The sequence below is a fragment of the Protomyctophum parallelum genome (genome assembly GCF_964188405.1).
Source record: "Protomyctophum parallelum genome assembly, chromosome: 11".
In the NCBI taxonomy this organism is placed as follows: Eukaryota; Metazoa; Chordata; class Actinopteri; order Myctophiformes; family Myctophidae; genus Protomyctophum; species Protomyctophum parallelum.
In genome coordinates, this window is record NC_139707.1 from 38042986 (window position 1) to 38062999 (window position 20014).

General features: G+C 42.4%; 2 protein-coding genes across 2 annotated transcripts; one reads left to right on the forward strand and one right to left on the reverse strand.

Annotated features, from left to right (window-relative positions):
* The first annotated feature begins 385 nt into the window (after window positions 1–385).
* On the forward strand, window positions 386–10553 carry coq10b (coenzyme Q10B). The gene is made up of 5 exons (XM_083776340.1): window positions 386–664; window positions 4454–4612; window positions 5681–5873; window positions 7702–7803; window positions 8313–10553. The coding sequence occupies exons 1-5, from the start codon at window positions 393–395 to the stop codon at window positions 8478–8480; spliced, it is 894 nt and encodes a 297-aa protein (XP_083632466.1). The 5' UTR covers window positions 386–392; the 3' UTR covers window positions 8481–10553.
* Window positions 10554–11292: 739 nt separating this feature from the next.
* Window positions 11293–19478, reverse strand: hspd1 (heat shock 60 protein 1). Its single transcript, XM_083776339.1, has 11 exons — window positions 19382–19478; window positions 17597–17772; window positions 15648–15983; window positions 15444–15539; window positions 14748–14841; window positions 14446–14614; window positions 14156–14255; window positions 13772–14017; window positions 13219–13393; window positions 12945–13123; window positions 11293–12724 (listed from the first exon to the last, which is right to left on the reverse strand). The coding sequence occupies exons 2-11, from the start codon at window positions 17768–17770 to the stop codon at window positions 12566–12568; spliced, it is 1728 nt and encodes a 575-aa protein (XP_083632465.1). The 5' UTR covers window positions 17771–17772; window positions 19382–19478; the 3' UTR covers window positions 11293–12565.
* Window positions 19479–20014: the final 536 nt, after the last annotated feature.

Sequence of the window (20014 nt, forward strand, 5' to 3'; positions counted from 1 at the left end):
TTTCATGTGTGACTATTTTTGGCTATTTGAGTTATGGGTTTTACTGACAGTAGTGTAAGATGTGCATGTGCATGGCCCCCTGTATTTTTTGTCTATTTTACATGAAGCACTTTGAATGTCCTCTGCATAATGAAACTTGCCTTCCTTGCCCTGTTGCCTTGAAAGTATTAGAGGTTAGGCAGGTCAGGTTGACCAAAAGAAACCCAATCCCATATGTCTATACTCTATGCCATAGATGGTCTATGCCTTATATATAGGCAACTCTAACTAACTAGGTAACTCTATAATGCTCAATCCACCACGTCTCGTGACATCCAGGCGCGTGCATGAACGTGCACGACACACCACCAACGTCATTGTTTTCCCCGGTTGACGGAGAGGTGGACTGGCCAATGAACAGCTACTGCTCGACGCGGAACAGCCAACCACTATGCAATAACTCTGAGGAGGTGCGTTCCAGAGGAGAGGAGGCAGGGCAGGGCAGGCCGCGGGCGACGCTCTGGCTCTCGTTGTCGTCAACCAACACCTCGAGTCGAGTCCAGAGAGAGAAAGAGAGGGAAGGGAAGATGGCGAGAGGTAGTAGGAGCCTCCGGAGAGTCGCGGAGTGTATTAAGCAACTGCCGTCCACAGCCGGCCGGGAGACACGGACGGCGAACAACGGGAGGTAAAGGGCTCTCAAATAACTCAATGGTCCTGGCTTTGGTTTCACCAGCAGCACTGGCTGGCACTGACACAGCTGGATAGACCACTGTACTAGTCTACTGTAGTTAGTTACTATGTTACTAACAGCGAACGTTTGCCTACAATTGAACTATTAGCCGACTGTTTCCTTTATTTGTGGATCGCCTCCCGAACGGTTTGTATAGCTTTCCGTCATATTTTGCTGGTGCGAAATTGGCCGATGTGATTGCAACATCGATACAGTACTAACGCGGTCTTCTGAAACTGAAAACTACAGTTTTGGTGACGTTAACTTTGGGCCTCTCTAATCAATATGATTTGGTCCGCCTTTTGTGACAGCTGGACTGTTTTTGTATGTGCCTTTTGAATTACAAATTAGGCCTATACGTAACATAATACTAATTATGAACTAATCTTGGTCAGTAGGCGGTAGACCTACTCGGTAATCTTGGCCAGGCTAGTTTACCGGGTGGTAGCTGCGACCAGCCTGCCTGGATGCTTAGTTTCAATCCCGTGTTAAATGCTCAAGTTATTAAAATTATATGCCTGGATAATTTCCCACTTTTCCAATCGCCCAGCTATGTTTTGTGTTGTAATATCTTTTGGCATATTGTCAATGCATGGGCCAATGGCTTAATTTTATTATGTCCCACCACAGCCCCACAGCTTTGCTGCATTTTGTAAATGGCTTACCAGCTGACATTGTTATGTAAAAGAAGACCACTGATAATATTCTCCCTGCAGGGGTTGAACTGTCATCATAGCAGTGTTTTGGGTAGGTGGCGTGTAGATTGTATAAGACTGATGTTAACCATCCATTCAGACCATCCCACATTTTAACTACATTATGCACCCCCATAACTCATACTCATACAGAATTGGCTTGATTGATTGATTGAAATATTTATTAACAGTTTGCAGAATTACAGTACATTTCAAGCACAAACTCAATACAAAGACTGTTAACTGTGAGTGGACGACATTTTGGTAGCGAAAATAATTTAGTCCCTTGTTTGTGCCAAATTTGGGTTGTACATGGTTCGTTGCACTCCCTCTGGTGTTGTGGGTGTGGACTTCGTTAACATTAAGGAAGTATCTAGACAGGTACATGGGTATCTTGTTGAAGTCACTTTCTACTATATCAAATTTCTCTGTAAATAATCTGTAAACTGAGTACCAATGATGGAGCTGGGATTCCAAGGCTTGTGCGGGTACAGGTTAATTGGTTATGACAATATGACAACCCGCCTATTGTGTCTGCCTGTAACACAGCTGTGACTCAGGAGGTAGAGTGGCCGATTGGGAACCGGAACGTTCCCCAGTTCCATCCCGGGCTCCCCCAGAGTTAAAGTGTCCTTGAGCAAGACACTGACCAAACCCCTAATTGTTACCGATGAGCAGGTTGGCGTGCCTTGCATGGTTTTCTCTGCTATCAGTGTTATGAACGTGTGTGTGTGTGAATGTAAATGACCATTTGCACACCGGCCGTTGCTACTACCATAGCTTAGTGAGGTCCTTGGACGCACTCTGCATGTGTCATGGAGCCTAATACCATATTACCACCAATTACGTCTGTTGAATTTGAGAGTTTGATGTGAACTATTGAATTGATTGAGGTGTTGTCATTTGTGGGTCATGATGTGGCACAGCAGTGGGCTATATGAGGGGGCATGGTAAACAAACATCATTCTATCAATCATGATGATTCCCCAGGTCTCTATCTGACAAGATTGTTTTGGGAGTATTGGGACAAGATTAAAACAGGGTAAAACAGAGAGAAGGGCTGGAGCGGTGGCGGTGGTTTGCTCTTCACCGCGGCTCGTGACGTCATGTTGTAGTTCGGTGGTCACCCCACCACCGAAAATCCAGACTATGTATGAGCCTTCATAGCATCAGAAGCATCTCAAACTAAAACACTGGTTAACCCATTTTTTGCATGGGTGACAGGGGCAGCGGTGGCCGAACGTTTGCGGAGCGGTCTTGATACCGGATACCAGTTCGAATCCCCGGACCGGAACGTTAAAATTACCACCGCTGAAGTGCCCTTGAGCAAGGAACCCCTACCATGAAATGTTCTATGAGCAGGGTGTGGCTGTAAACAAGCATTTCGAGCTTAGTCAACTTCAAAGAACTTTGCTTTGCTTTGTTTTGCTTTGACATTGCCTGAAGACCACTCATTTATCATGGTGTTGACTGGCTCCTGTTTAGCAGCATTGTCAACGCTGGAATAATGAAATATTTAAAAGTAAAAAATGTAAAAAATGTAAAAACTCTGATGAAATGGCCTGCCTGGGCATCTATGCCGTAACTGAAATACAGGTGGTCTGTGTCTGTGACATGGTGTCATTGGAATTTTTATTAGTTCATATTAAAATCTTTCAAATTCTCTGAGACAGATAATTGCAGTTTTGTCTCTCTCTCTTTTTTAAAATGTAATCCATTCATCATGATTGGTATTCTTTCACCCTGACAATTAGAAATGATGTACAGTAGCTGGAGCGGTCAGTCTATACTGGAGTTCTGTTTAGGGGGAATTCTTCCCATTATGCCTGAAAGTGGTAGCCTGGTTCCAGCCCATAGACCTCACCCAATCCACTGGCTGCTCCGAAGCTTCAGAGTCTGATATTCAGGCTAATATGAAAGTGGTACACCCTAGAGATAACCTTGGTCTGCAGCATATCTGACCCTAGGCTGGCTGGAGCGTGTAGAAATGTTGGGCAGGTGGACAGCCTGGTGAACAAAGCGAGCCCTGATGCCTGGGTCCTTCAATGTTTCCATATACAAGGTTGTTATTAATGTCGATACCCTTCATTGACCTGGTCCCGCTTTGCCTTAATGACCTGACTGGAGTAGACTTGTAGATGTGTCTTTGAGCGTCTGTGAGCTTTAAAAGGAGCTGTAAGTTATTTACTTTTGTTAAAATAAGTGTAGCTCTATATTCTGATATAATATAATAATAATAATTATTAATAATAATAATTGCTAAAGTGTTTGTTCAGTCTCCCTGTCTCTCCAGATCTTTAGTAAACAGAAAATGCTACATTTCCAGCTTGGGATATCAATTTCATCCAACCAGGAGAGAGAACTCATAGAGAATACAGAATAAATAATAAACAATTGAAGTGACAAAACAAATAAATGCAATAAGCAGACATAATTGGAACACTATGAATTTTAAGCTGACAAATCGGTTCTCTTTCCTGATTGGATGAAATTGGTGAGTGACCCTGTTTATTAAGGACCTTCAAGATACAGTTTGAATGACAAATGTTTGGCAGGTGCTGGTAGGTACATGTTGCACTCGGAAGCATTCATTGCTTCCTTAGTGAAAAGCTGATGCCTTGATCCAACATTCCTGGGATAATTGTGGTTTGTGTTTTAGGAATGTGAATTGACTAAATACGTTTCACGTTGCTTACTTTATTTTTGAATGTGAAATAAATAAATCAAAACAAACTCCAATGTTTAGTTTCTCTCAATTTTGAGGAGGTGGAGAGGGATTATATTGCAAATGTAATGACATATGGTATATCCATTCATTGTATTAACTGTTAATACATCGTTTAATAGCATGTAGCCTATATAGAAAACAACCTTCTTTAACCTAGGCAAAAAAAATGTAAAAAGGAATTCAGATTCAGTGTTGACTGAATGCAGTTGACTGTAGTACAGCTTTGTTAAAGCACCATTTCATCATGCTCCCCTGAGTCCCTTCATTGATGCTTTCTGACCTGACTCATTGTGTCTTTTCCGTGTTGTGCTCTACAATCAGGTATTTGACATCATGTGGGATCCTGATGACACGTGTGCCGCCGCTGCTGGGGGCTGCCATGTCAGGACGCACTGCGGCGACGGTGCCCGTCCGCAGCTTCTTTAACTTAGCTGACACCTTCTCCAAGAAGAAGGAATACTCAGAGAGACGTATCATTGGGTGAGTCACTCCAGCCTGGTTTCACTTTACCTTTCTTTTTATCCCCTTTTGTCATACACTGCAAAATGGCACAATTTTATATTATGCTGGTTCACTTGTGGCCCAACCCATATTAGGCAGCCATCTATGATTCATATAAAAATAAAATGTAATAGTTCTAGTTCGTAGTTCTCCAGGAGTGTAGCTGTTTATAAGATGGCTTGTTTGAGTGTCTGACTGTCCACATGGAGCCACGCTGTTCCCATGTGGATTGTGAGATCCACATCATTTGACGTATTTATAGTTAACTTGACATTCTTCTATGAAGATGCAGCTGCCCTTCTCCCCAAATACTGTACGAAAATACTGTTCATTTTCTTTCTCTGAGGCTACATTTACCCTCCTTTGTCCCCAAGCACACTGACTGCTTTGCATGGAGATCATTATAAGTTAATGAATGAAAATGTTCAAGATCAGCTACGTGTCTCTGAGGATGTAGATTTTCAACCTGTGCTTCTGACGCACTGAATGTCCCCGTAGAAAGGTCACAATCACTAAAGCTGCCTGTATAAATAGACACAATCAGCAGCTACAGTATGTTCTCTGACCCATGCGGTTTATGTAACAAGGGTGGGAGATTCTCTCTCTCTATGTCTATGTCATTGGGTCTGGAGCATGCCCTGTCAATCTTGTTACGTTAGCGTTAGGGTTTGTCACAAGTTCTCACAACATTATTTTTGTCATTGTCGGGCAGAAACCTTTTATCTCCATACTCCATAAATCCTTTTCATGTTTTTTTTCTTGTGCAGTAATACCCTATTTTATACTTTGTCGTATTGTATGACAATGTCGTGCAAAAGTAGAGGCAATAGCCAATCTACAAGCTCACAACGTGTTGCCACATGATGAGTTGAGCTTGTTGAGCTGCTATTTTGGCTATTTTAGATGTGTTTAGAAAAATGTTGGCTATAATGTTATGCCAAAAAGGTCATGTTGAAAGTCATGGCCGATTTAAATCTAGTGTGCGCTGTTCCTCCATTTCTTGAAATGTAACAGCTTGTCTCTTCTCTGTGTCCCTCCCACCCGTAGATTTTCCATGCAGGAGTTTTATGAGGTAGTGAACAAAGTGGAGGACTACAAACACTTTGTTCCCTGGTGCAAGAAGTCAGACCTGGTGTTTAAACGTGCCGGCTTCTGCAAGGCCAAGCTGAGTGTGGGCTTCCCCCCTGTGGAGGAGAATTACACCTCCCTGATCACGTCTGTACGCCCCCATCTGGTCAAGGTGAGAGACTGCTGTACTATTCATCAACATGGCAGTAGTCTCGTGTAGCCAGACAACTATTCCACAATCTCTGAATACTATAGACCCATTATTTGTTTACAAACATTGGGACTGGGCTCACGGGTGACTGTTTCATGTAATCAATTCCCAACAGATCTCCAAACCTGTTGTTTTGGGGAGCACTGGTTTCAGTTCATTCAACCTCCTCGCATCGCGGATGCGACTATTGTGAGTGTAGAGGTCTGCGTGCGCGACACCATCACGGGACGACGCATAAATTATACTTGATGGGCTGCAGGTGCGCGTGCAGCCATGGACAAACAGGCTCTGCTGCCGTTATGGCGTTGTGGTTTTCAAGGACAACTGCTTTGAATTACTATTATTGTTCACACACAACAGAAATCAATGGATTATATATTTCAAGAGTCTTCCTCCACACTGGGAGAAAAACAGCATCTAAAAGTTTGATGGGGCATTTTTTACACGTGAGCACTCCCAGCTAGAACTTTTCAATTGCATCTTATGAAAGGCAGGGTTCTTCTGCTGCCGGTATGCACGCACATGCTGTTTCTTATCAGTGTGACGTTGTCTGTTAAGGCGTCTATATAGCGTGTGAAAACGTGTACGTCAACAAGAGGGGGGAGGTGTCTGAAAAGCTAGGGACGGCCCTCTCGTGGGCTTTAAATTCTAGCCCACATCACTCAGAATAGAGTGACGGTGGTATGTTTTTGTAAATATTGAGCTTGTTGTTCTTGGCGACAACATAGTGAACCAACACCAGGATGGATAGAAAGAACGTCGGGCCCAAATACATTACAAGGACAAGGAAAATGTTGTGAACAAACAGGCGAGATCCAAGCCATTCTACGTCTTTTTGTAAACTCGTCAATCTGGGTTCCTTCATGGTGCTATCTCCATGCTGGAAAGCTGAAAATCTAATTCCGTTTTCTGGCTCATTCCCTCGACGTGACCTGCTGTGGCACTTATTTACTGAGGAAGTCTGCACCATTGTGAGGTCAGTTTAAAAAAGAACGTATACAAGCACACCGGATAGTCGCTCAATGTAAACAAACCAGACAAGCCAACAAGTATGGCGGGCGCTACCACGTGACACATATGTTGACGCCCCCTCCAGGAGATTTTGGGTACGCACTATAGTGTCTGGAACTACACATTCCGAATTCCGAGTAAGGAAGCTGCCATTTCCGTTCACAATTTTTTCCTCTCCCATTTCTTCTAAGCAGCAAGCTATATATGCTTAGATGATTTCTATATATTAGGATACATTTGCACGACTGTAAAGACGAAAGGGAAGTGGAGAGGAGGCTTCACTTACGCTTCATCGCTTACTCATGATCATACATTCGTGCTCTGACGGAAGCATTTGAAAATTGCGAGAGGCAACAGTCTGGCCACGTGAGACTAAAATGGCAAGGGTTCCCTACATTGCTTTAGCAAGAATTGCTGGCTGCTTATCAGAGTAATTCCAGCCTGCCATCTAGTGTCCTCTCGAAGATCTTTTTAAGATTTATTTTTGGGCCTTTTATACCTTTATTGATGGGACAGACTGACAGGAAATGGGGAGGTCATCGGGATTGGTATTTGAGTGCATGACACGTTGTCGGGCTGCATTGCAGCCTAGGTGCAAGTCAACTATTTTCTGGTCTGCTGTATATAAAGGCAATGACAGCAAAATAAATCTAGTATTATTATTTTTTAAATACTGCTATTTCATCTGAGATTGATATGATCACAAGTTTTTAGATTTTTCAGAACTTGAAAAATTAATAAATAAAAGATAGTAATGACGTGTTGTGTTGGTTGTCAGGCATCCTGTTCAGACGGTAAATTGTTCAACTACCTGGAGACAGTGTGGCGCTTCAGCCCTGGTATCCCTGGCTACCCTCGCACATGCACCGTGGACTTTTCTGTAAGTATTAAGTGTGTGTGTGTGTGTCTTTGTGTGTCTTTGTGTGTGTGTGTGTGTGTGTGTGTGTGTGTGTGTGTGTGTGTGTGTGTGTGTGTGTGTGTGTTTGTGTGTGTGTGTGTGTGTGTGTGTGTGTGTGTGTGTGTGTGTGTGTGTGTGTGTGTGTGTGTGTGTGTGTGTGTGTGTGTGTGTGTGTGTGTGTGTGTGTGTGTGTGTGTCTGTGTGTCTGTCTGTGTCTGTGTGCGCGTGTGCACGTGCGTACGTGTGAGAGAGAGCACAGTATGTGCAATTCTGAGTGTTCAGTGTCTTCTCAGTATACTGCATACTGTGTGGGACATCCACGTGCCTGAGCTTGTCATGTCTGTACATGCTAGTTTTAGATTTCTCATTGGCATGTAGTCAGTTTCTCTCTCTCTCTCTCTCTCTCTCTCTCTCTCTCATACAGTGGTAATTTTAATTGAAATTCAACTTCTAACCTAACCCCTCTCTCGCTCTCTTCCTCCGATTCATAGATATCCTTTGAGTTCCGCTCCCTCATCCACTCCCAGCTAGCTCATGTCTTCTTTGACGAGGTAGTGAAGCAGAATGTGTCAGCATTCGAACGGCGTGCCTGTAAGCTGTACGGCACCGAGACATGCATCCCCCGTGAGCTCATGTTCCACGAGGTCCACCACACATAGTGTGCCGCAGCCTTCTAAAAACAACTTTCAGCCATTCAACCTACTCAGCTAATGCCACAGAGAGAAAGAAGGGGAGGGAGAAGAGAGGCAGTGGAGGAGAGGAAAAACCTGTACCTGTGCCCCACCTAAATACAGCAGTGACCTTTATCACGAACAAGGCTGATGGTTACTATGTCCCAAAACTGGATCTAGTTGTATAATGCCAGTTTTCCCCAGCAAGTAGGGTGTAGCTACAGGCCATTTGACAGCTTCTCCACTGCCAGTCCTGAAACCATGTTTCAAATACAACCATCATAATCTCTGTGAGAACTCTGACCCAAGACCTGTTAAGGCTGTTAACAGTTATGGGTGAGGTGCTGCCAGTGCTTGTTTTCAAGCCCCATATAGATAGACAGAAAGAAATAAATACATGTCAGAGATGAGAGTAAATTTAGGAATGATGGCAGGGTTTCCAAAATCAGGCACTGGATGTACAACCACGTCTGCCCAAATAGTTAAAAGAAAATAGCGTCATATCAAAATTGATGTACCAACCATCTCAACAGAAAGTGTGCTTTGTTTTGAAAACATTGTGATGATGCAACCCACAAGGACCTTAATTGTGGTCTGTGCACCAACTGGCTGGGCGAGGAGTGGGTCATTAATCTGTGCTGTGATTTCTCTCAAAGAAGCTCTTTCTATGATTGCTACTGTAACTGTACCGACGCAGTGAACGCACAACCGTTCCATGATATTGAAAAAAGAAAAGTTACAAACTGGCACTTTAATTGTAAAAGTGCAGCAAGGTCAAAACTTTCATCACTGCTCCAAAAGGATAAAACACTGAGAAAATCTGTTACTTTTAACTCTGTTAGAAAGGGACAGAAGCACGTTACTCAATATGCTGATCAAGCGAGCAAGCATCAGTTTATTGTCGCATCACAATTTTATGCCTGTTATAAAAGAGTGTGTGAAATGATTTTGTGTATAAAGCTTCCCATGAATCAATTACATTATAGAAAGAATACAATTAAGACAAAACATATAAGTGTGACAGTGTTCTGCAGTTTTTTGAGCGACATATCAAATAAGTCCAACAAATATCAAATATACATAACTTAATGTAGTCATACCTGCAGTGAGTCCAATGTGGCCGCTTTGAATAACAGATCATGCTAAAGGCGCAGCATGTAGTCAGATATAAAAACGATGTACCAACACATGCAGCAGGGCTCAGTGCCAGTTTGGCAGCCCAATAGCCTAGCTTTGTGAACTGTCCCTAAGTCTGTTCGTTCAGCATTTGATACTGCAGTATCGCCTGCCTGATGGTAAGCTGCATCAACAGTTTTTGTCTGGCATGGTTAGTGCCTTTGAGGATCTGCTTTAGCCTTGGCTACACCAATATGTCCTGCAGGAAGATGTGAGAACCAGATAGATGCACTGTATACTGCCAGGCATTCAGACACACAAAACGTTCTCTATTTCAAATGTTCTTAGCACTGTGCTCTTATGATTTTCAGTACGAGTAATACTGTACAGTGGAGTTGTTCTATAAGTTAACAGAGGGTGTTTTTCTTTTCTTTTTTAAAGTGTGCAATATCAATAGTATTAGTTTGTATTTTTACATTTAAATGCAGCTAAGCAACTGGGGATATCCACTGACTGTAAGGGCCCAAACTGGCTAGAATTAGCCAGAATTAAAAATCATGTATTATGTACTATGCCGTCATGTCAGATTTCCTTTTCAGTGAGATATTTGCCACCCATAGAACCTACAATATCAATCTCCCAACCCATAACCACCTAGTGCCTCTTGACCAAGTGACAACATATTTATCATCTATTGTTATCATATTATACTCATTTTAACATATTTATTATGCTGAGTTTTAGGAACAAATGTAAATATTGTTTTGAAGAAGAAAGACATGCACTGCTTAAAGCAAACAGAAGTAAGCTTTGTTTTTGTTTTTTGTGGTATTGGGAAGTACATTATCAAATGTTTGAGTTGTTTTGATTGGCTTTAGAAAGATGTACTGACTGCATGGTTTATAAAATATATTTTTTATATAAAACCAATGTAAACTCTGTTAATTTTGTGTGTGGTGTGCGTGTGTTTATCAACATTAGTGGCTTGCAGGCCTCATGGCTGGACAGGAATAGGGGAATCATGTGAAGTGCTAAGAATAGAAGCACCACGGGTGTGACTATTATCACCAGCAGCAGAATCTTACCTCTTGACAAACGGAATTCCTTCTCAAATATATTAGCAGGAAAAAGGCAAAATAAAGTATGTATGTAAGAGCCTGTGAAAGACTAATGACATATGTGCTAATTTAACTACCATGCTATAACTACCACATAATGGGAAACCATTAAGTTAAAGATGTCATTAAAAGAACACAATGATTGACTGCAGCTATGAACAAAAGGGCAGCTGTAGATGTCAGGCGGATTGGCACACAAGGTCACGGCCTTCATGCTTTTCTAGGGAGCTCGTTTAGAACTTTGACGTGGGGAGATATTCTAGCCAAGACATTGTAATTCATACTTCAGTGTTTGACCGAGTCAAGTCATGCATGGGCTTTAATGAGTTGTAGATCTATTTAAAAAAAAATGTCAACACCGACACAAAATAGATGCCAGGTTGAAAGTGGTTAATCAGAAGTTAACACTCCACATGCATGGTCCATGTGAGCACCAGTGGAACAACATGAGGCTCTATGCCTCTACAAATGCTCCAGCATTTGGGCTACACTACAGGATCATTGAGTTTGAAAGTCTATTATCAAGTCAAGTATTTGTCTAAAATATACACTCAAAATCCAAAACGTGTCAGAACATTTGAGTTTATTAAATTAAAAAAAGAAAATCACAGTAACAATCAATGTCTACATTATACAAAATGAGAAAGGGTCATGTTGCTGCTGCTGGCAAAGGGAAAAATATACTGGAAAATAAAAGATAATAGCAACATTTCTCTGGCAAGCATGGCCATTGATAGAACATGTACAGGAGGGGGGGTAAATGTGCAGCATCACACAAATGGGGGTTGATGTTTTGATGTCAACACCTTGAATGGTCCCACCGCCCTGCCCAGTCCAACTCCTCCTTCTCAACAAGGCAAATATGAAAGAACAGTACTCCTTCAAACAGTCAACCAAATACTCAATAGCAAGATGGAAGAAAACTACATAACAGGCATAGAAAGTTGTTCTAATGCCAACTAAGGCAGGCATCTCTAGAACGTTGTTATGTCCCCAACTCGCCACTATTCAACAGGCCTCTGGCGGTGAACACTCTTGTAAAACCTGAAAACCTTCCCCATTACAGATTTCTACAGAGAACAGAAGCAGCATCATTGCCACTTCAGAGAGAAAGCCACAGAAAATGTTCACATGAAAAATATGTTTAATAAACAGATAGTTTTATCCCATTCAAAATGCCTGGGCAAAACAGATATAAAAGAAAAGAACAAGACTGCGAATTAACAAAAACATTACAAAAATAAAGGACAGTGACACATTCTTGGCTAGGATTCCATTATCTACCAACCCATGCTCTCCATTAAGTTAATAATGTTAGTTTCTGTAAAGCCTTAAGGTCCTTGCAGACTGCTGCAGGGTTTTTCCCCAGAAAAATGGCAGGAAAAACAAAAGCAGTAGTCTGCAAGGACCCTTACTCTCATATACAGGACATAAATAACTACTTCATGAAATATCTCCAGCACATTTATATTATTCTTACTGTTGAGCATCATATCAAGGAACTATTGTGAGACTGAATGATGATCATGTTGATACAATGGACATGGGCGTTGGGGTCATATGTTGATGTAAACGGGCTGGGAGCCGGAGGGACGGAGAAGCGGTGGGTCAGGCGAGGCTGGCTCTTCCAGAAACCAGGGAGGGTGAAGGGAGGAGGCAGAATCGTGAGGAGGTGGTGGTGGGGTACATCATCCATTTGCAGCTCCGACAAACTCACGAGCAGTCAGTTTGAGCAGTTTTGTGGAAATGGGGCAGACTGGCTTTGGCTGAACTTGTCCTTCGGCCACCCCTGCCACCATTCTGCCCAATTAGTTTTTACAATGTTTCAGGGTGCTCAGCTTAGAATCCCATGCCACCCATTCCGCCCATTCCACCCATACCCCCCATGCCTCCGGCTGGCATATCCTTCTCCTCCTTGGGGATCTCTGTGACAACACACTCAGCTGTGGACAACAGGGAGGCGACTCCTGCAGCGTCCATTAGTGCCGTTCTCACCACCTGTAGGAGGAGGCAGAGAGTGACTGCAGTTAGTTTTGCTGCATTTCTGAGACCAGCCAGAGAGGGGCAGCAGAGTTATATGCTCAACCAAAAGAACATTTGTACCCGTTAGTTGTCAATCCACAATTTGTTTCAGTAGACTTTTTGCACACTGGATCATGCGCCAAAGCAAAACATGTCCAAAATAACTGTAATTTGTTGCATATACATTGAACTGTACCTTTGTGGGATCAATGATGCCCTTCTCCACCATGTTGACGTACTCTCCCAGCATAGCATCATAGCCAAGCTCAGCATCTCCCTGCAGGATCTTCTCCACCACTAGCGCACCGTCCACACCTGCGTTCTTAGCGATTGTCATGGCTGGGACACGCAGCGACCGCCTGATGATGTCCACACCTGATGGCAAAGGAAGGATGAAAGATTTCAGATGATATTCATTTGAGAAAAGCGTACGAGTGTACTCTGTATGCCTACGTTTGAGCTCTGCTTACCCATCCTAATGTCATTATTGGCAGGTACAATGCTGTCAAGGGCAGGGATGCAGCGGAGAAGCGCACAGCCGCCGCCAGGCACAACGCCCTCCTCAACAGCTGCCCGTGTGGCATTCAGAGCATCTGTCACACGGTCCTTCTTCTCATTCACCTCTACATCACTTGTACCTCCAATCTGGAAAGGAAGACAAATGTCACTCACTTTTGGACAGAGCAGATTTCAAGGATCGTTTAAGGATTTTCACCTGTTTGCACTTAGTTGTCAAACACTACATGGCTTGAGTGACAGCAATTCCTTATGAAAACATAATGTTAAGTAATACCTTAACACTACTTTTGGCTAGACCTTTCAAATTAGACATAAAATACAATTACATAAAATTATATTTAGTGTGTTGGATTAAACTAAAACGTCAAATTTCAAATCAATGGCTTAATCAAAAATCAGACAATCCATGGTATGCTTTAGAAAATGGTTGGCAATAAAGTAAAGTATACTGTGAGTCCATTGGTATAATGCTTTAAGACGCACAACCCAATCATCTCTGCTCACCTTGAGCACAGCCACACCGTCAGACAGCTTTGCCAGTCTCTCATTGAGCTTCTCCTTCTCGTAGTCACTTTCTGTGTTTTCCAGCTGCTCGATAATCTCTGTTGCCCGCTTCTCGATGTCTGCGGCATTGCCTCCTCCCTTCAGCAGCATTGTGTCATCCTTGGTCACCTGCACCTCGCCTACCTTGCCAAAGTCATGAGGCTGGATGTCCTCCAAGGCCACGCCCATTAACTCATCCCCAAACACCTGGCAGGAGATAAGGAAACATTTGCCTGTGTCCTCGTATACTAATCCAAACAAAAGGATTTACACTCCTTTTTATGAAGTGATTTTTGGTTTGCCTGGAAATGCATCTGAGAAACATAGCTTTGGGGGTGTACTTACTGTTCCTCCAGTGGCGATTGCCATGTCTTTGAGCTGGTTCTTCCTGTTGTCTCCAAAGCCTGGGGCCTTGACTGCCACCACCTGGAGCCCAACCTTCAGTCTGCATAGAGAGAGTGTTTTAACAATCACCTCTGACACAAATCAGATATTGTATTGATCAATGAGACCAGTGATTTCAGCAGCTGTGCAACGTTTTGAGCTTTCCATCCAGTGTATTATGATATATGCTTATTGTGCAATTCATGTGTACTTTACCTAACAGTGCATTCAAAGAGTAGAGAGAAACGTACCTGTTGAGAACCAGTGTGCTGAGGGCCTCTCCATCCACATCCTCAGCAATTATGATCAAGGGTTTGCGGTGCTGGTTGGCAATCTCCAAGGCAGGTACAATGCTCTGAACAGTGGAGATCTTCTTCTCACTCAGCAGCAGGTATGCATCCTGGAACTCACACTTCTGACCTGAAGACATAAAGCAGGTTAAATATGATCAAACCCTATATTTAGCACAAAAGATAAAATAAAGTAGTTTGTTACACTTTTAAAAAAGAAAGAAAAATTAAACAATGCTGATTGGTGATGTGAATGGGCTTACCTTTGGCTGTGTTGATGAAGTAGGGGGAGATATAGCCACGGTCAAACTTAAGACCTTCGATGATCTCCAGCTCATCATGAAGAGTTTTGCCATCCTGAAACAGAAACAGACTACCTCAGTTTACATTAGTTACTAGTTTTATCTTTTTATACCAGTAAGACGTGAGGGCGAGGTAAAATTCTGTACTGGCCATATAAGGAGCATGTCTTGAGTGTACAGGGTTTGATGGTCAGATCAACAAATGGATTGTTAGAACTGTTCCGACATTGCCGGGGCTTAATTTCCGGGCCGGTTGATGAGAACACGTGTTCGTCGGCTGCGGCTGCACTAATAACTTTGACATGGAGATCCAAGGGTCAGATGTAGAGTTGCTGGCCAATATTGATGACAACTACAGGGCAGCGCCCTGTGGATTCCTCTATATAGTCTACTTGCCAGCCTCGACATTTCTAACATAAAAACTTTAGGGTTCACAATGGGGCTCTATGGGCTGGCAAGTAGACTAATTGCGACAACAGGTCGCATTTACTATGACATCAGGGATCCCTGATGATGTCCCGAGACCTGGGCACCATTTATGGGGGCTTTCCCATGTATGGGGATTTTGAGTGACTGACTGACGGACAAAAATGCACGATGTCATAGTAAATGCGACTTGCGGTCACAATAAATACATAAAAAAACAGAAGCTGGTACCTTGACAGTGATGACTCCCTTGCGGCCCACTTTTTTCATGGCATTACTGATGAGGTTGCCAATCTCTACATCACCATTGGCTGAGATTGTGGCAACCTGAAAAATAGAAGTCACCAAATGAATGATGTCTCATGCTTATATGATGGAGCAATCAATTTCCATTTGTACAACTGTCAGCAAACTAGAGACTAGAGAGATATTTACTTGTGCTATCTCCTCTGGGGTTGTGACAGGCTTGGAAATCCTCTTCAGCTCAGCCATCACAACTTCCACAGCCATCATGACACCACGACGGATCTCAATCGGGTTGGCTCCTTTGCTGATGCTGTCAAAGCCCTCCTTGGCAATGGCACGTGCCAGGACTGTGGCAGTGGTGGTGCCATCACCAGCTTCCTCATTGGTGTTGTTGGCCACATCCTGCACCAGCTTGGCACCAATGTTCTTATATCTGTCCTTCAACTCGATAGCCTTGGCCACAGTCACACCATCCTTGGTTACCTTTGGGCTACCCCAGCTCTGTTCAATGATGACTGTGCGACCCTGGAAGAGTAGCGCGAAGGGGAACATTTATTACCTCCATGAAACCTAGGCCTCAGTTACATGCACAAAATGTATTCAGAATGAATTAATTCCGAACAGAGATTCATACCCAACTGAATACAAGTATTCCTCAATTGTTTACATGACCAAAGCATTCATTCGGAATATAACTTTGGACTATAGCCAACCCATAACCGATTAACCGTTATCCCTTAAGAAATGAACAACAGACAAACACTAACAGCTATTATCTGATAAAATAAAATAAAAATATATTTTGAAGTGCAGTCCCTGCTTGGACATGGGCCAAAAAATATATATATATAATATACTAAAGGCAGACATGTGTAAAATAATACATGTATTCCAAACCCAGTAGCATTCGGAATAAAGTGTTTATATGGTATATATACGATTCAAACGGTATATACCACCCCTCCAGACCGGAATAAATTTTCATTCGGAATGGGATATTCTATTCCAATTGAGGCGTTTAGGAGCATTTTTATTCTGATAACTGAAATGAATCCATTCATTCCGAATGAATTTCTGCATGTAAAATTGTAAATGGGGCCCTAGTGTCTTCATTCTGGGCATGACACATTTGGCAAAAATAGACAGTCAGAAAAAACTGGCAATCTACAAGCTCATGATGTTTTGCAATTTGAGAGCTTGTAAATCATCCATTTTCACTGTGACATACAAAGTATATAGTGGTGCTTATGCGGTTAATATGATAGTGACTTGTATTAAAAGTCTTAGCTGAAACAAGAAAATGGCTAGGGATGCACCGAAAATTCGGCACCGAAAATATTCTGCCGAAAATGGCAAAAGAATATTTTCTGCCTATTCGGTTTCGGCTCAAATAAGCCGAAACATATCACCCAATAGTAGTAATGGTCCTAAAGTTGTGCAGACACAAAGACGAATGGGAATATCATTTGGAGCTTTAACAATGAATGATAGACTGTATCGTTGCGTCTGCCCGTGTTTAATGGTCAGGGTTTCACTGTCCACAGCAGGCAGACCTGTCTGCCTGCTGTGGACAGTGAAACCTAAACTATGCACTTCCCAAAAGTCAGAGACATGCCACCACCTATAAATTCAAACCCACCTCTGGAATATTGCTATCTCATTCCACTTTAATTTATTTTATTCCATAGTCTTAGTTTTTCTCTAATAAAGTTTTTATTTGTTTTCTCATGTTCTCCTTGAAAAGTGTCTTTAAGTACTCAGAGAAGCATTATATCAATAATATTATCACTACTTGTTTTATTGCCTATGCTTATGTAGAAGTAAAAGCTCACTGCTCAGGTCAAATAGGCCTATTGATATGCAATTAAAATGTTATTCATTGAGATTAATTAATCACAACGCCTCCAATTAATTAGATGTTTTTTAATGGACCCATAAGTGTTTATTATTTAAGTTAGGTTTTGCCATAATCATGTCTTTTGCCATAATCAGGTAGCTTTACAACAAAGTATTCGGCTATTCGGCCAACTGTTTCATATATTCGGTTTCGGCCAAGAATTTCCCTTTCGGTGCATCCCTAAAAATGGCAATAACATTTGTCACTCATATATTAGCTCATGAAATAATGCAACCTTTACCTTGGGGCCCATGGTGACAGCAACGGCATCCGCAAGCAGATCCACACCCTGCAGCATTAGGGCACGGGCATCAGCTCCAAACTTGACATCCTTGGCATAGCCTCGTGTGAGGTGGGGGGCCAGAGCTCTGCACACCGGCCTCACCTGCCTCATGACCGTAGGTAAACGAAACATTCCTGTGGATAGAAAAAGAACAGCAGGAAGAGAATCAGAATCTTATATTCTACAGTACACGCGTGGTCTGCTCATTTTATACTATTCCGCTGAATTGGTCTAATCATCCTGGTGATGCCAGAGTGAGGTGTCGTCTTCTGTGTATGGAGATTCAGATGATGTCAGTAGGGTTCAGCTCCATATGGGATCCAGGAGGTAATGACCTTATATGGAGTATATGATGCATAGATGTGTAGTTCTATTATGGCGATCCAGCTGATCATCAGTGTTGGTCCGCTCCTCCATATACAGAGATTTGCTTTAATGTGTTTTTCTTCCAAAGTGCAGATCGACTCCCCCTCCAGTGTCACATAAGGACGTGCATGACAATGCTTAACTTTGCCCCTAGTGGTCACAGAGGGCATCTGCAAACACATCTACTGCAGGAGTACAAGAACCAGTAAATGAATGAACTTGCCTCTAATGAATGGTGAAACAAAACTGCAATCTCCACAGCATAAGCCCAGAGGTTCTATCCTGAAAGTTATTGAGGGGCAATAGACCCTCCTATGTCCAGCTTTCGGTGTTTGTGTAAACACACAAACATTGATGACGAATATCAGCTGGAATGAGATGCTGTATGATAATGTACTCTGATAAAAGCACCCCTCACTTCACACAGGTGTGATTTATTAACTTTATGCCCAGGTACAAAATGACAAACCATACCATTAGCCTCCTAATCTTTCATTTGAAAGCATCTGGGAAATAATGATTCATGACTTATAATATAACCAAAAATGATAGAGGCCGGTTTTGACCTTCAGTGCTGTTATTATATCCATGACCATCAATCCTCGGAAACGGTTCCTGGTTACCCCCACGTGTGCTCTTCATGCCGCGCGTCACAAGGTCAAGTAAGAAACGCATGTGCGGAACCAACCCGGCATCCTCTGATTGAATGAACTGGGTTGTGAGTAGCAACATCCCTTGCATCATATTAGATGAAAAGTCCACACTGCAAAGTGCAAACGGATCATAAAATGCACCAGTCAATTCTGCTACCACCGTTACTGTACGTGTGATGAACCATCAACCATGGACTTCGTGGACAAACCGCAGTGTCTCTTACAAAATGTACTGATATGGCAGTGGCTGAGACAACAGGGTGAAAGCTCAACTGGTTGTGGCCATTATCAAGTCACCTTTCGTGTAATGTGGCCCTCACTGCACCCCGAAACGATTTAGACACCCTGGTCTAAGACTATCTTGAACAGAGAGATTTCATTAAGCAAGATACACCCATAAGGCACGAGTCACGACATAACATTTTCCATGTACCATCTGCGAACAATTATTTAAATACAATTTAAAGGCTGACATTAACGAGGTGGGGAGATAAATACTAGACCAAACAAAGTTGTCTTGTTCCAACCATTCCCGGTGCGGTGCTGTGTCCTTGCCAGTTACGACAGATTTAGCCATCATGATGTAGCTATATCGTAGCTAAGCTATCATGTCTAGAAAGCTATAGAAAGCTTTGCCTATGAATCCGTGTTATAGTTGCAAGTGTATTAAAACAAGGAGTCTGTATGTGGTTTAGAAATGATTCGTTGAAATGACAATACTTACTTGTGGGTTGAAAAGGTAGACGAGAGCAGGTCTGAATGATATACGTCTAGCGTGTGAGGACAGTCAGAAGCAGACGGCACTGTGCATAAAAACTGAATGAATGCACATGGCCTATCTATAACATCCGGGTAATTGACCGGCGTACCCCGGATCATGTGTATTGTCATAAACATGCGAAATGTATCCATATAGTAAAATAGCTTGTAATGTCAGACACATGAGACATAGCCAATAATATAAACTGCTTATATTGATAGTAGTAAAAGGTCAATGTATCAAAATAAACTACTTGTCAAAGGTATACACACAAATGCTCGTTCCCGGGCACACTCTTCCAGAATTTTCTTGGAGAAAAAAAAAAGAGAGGTCAAAGTTGACATTGTGCAACATTGCTGCGCAATTGCAATCACATGAAAACGTTTAGAATGAGCAAAAAAGAATGCCGTCAGCTAACTCAGTTCATATTATGGTTGTTATGTGATGCATGCATGGAGATAATGTGCTGTTACAGACACTGCTTGGATTGGAAAGTCATTAGGAACATTTAAACATTCAAAGTCAACTATCAATTTGCATAGGGTACTTTATTGCCTAATATGATTTATATAAGCATTGTCTTTCATACAACACCGT

Coding starts and splice junctions, on each gene's coding strand:
- coq10b (XM_083776340.1), top strand. CDS start 393: ATGAACAGCTACTGCTCGACGCGGAACAGCCAACCACTATGCAATAAC. Junction 4,613..5,680: donor TCAGAGAGACGTATCATTGG/GTGAGTCACTCC, acceptor TCCCACCCGTAG/ATTTTCCATGCAGGAGTTTT. Junction 5,874..7,701: donor TACGCCCCCATCTGGTCAAG/GTGAGAGACTGC, acceptor GTTGGTTGTCAG/GCATCCTGTTCAGACGGTAA.
- hspd1 (XM_083776339.1), bottom strand. CDS start 17,770: ATGTTTCGTTTACCTACGGTCATGAGGCAGGTGAGGCCGGTGTGCAGA. Junction 14,256..14,445: donor AGCACACTGGTTCTCAACAG/GTACGTTTCTCT, acceptor CTCTCTATGCAG/ACTGAAGGTTGGGCTCCAGG. Junction 13,394..13,771: donor ACGGTGTGGCTGTGCTCAAG/GTGAGCAGAGAT, acceptor CTTCCTTTCCAG/ATTGGAGGTACAAGTGATGT.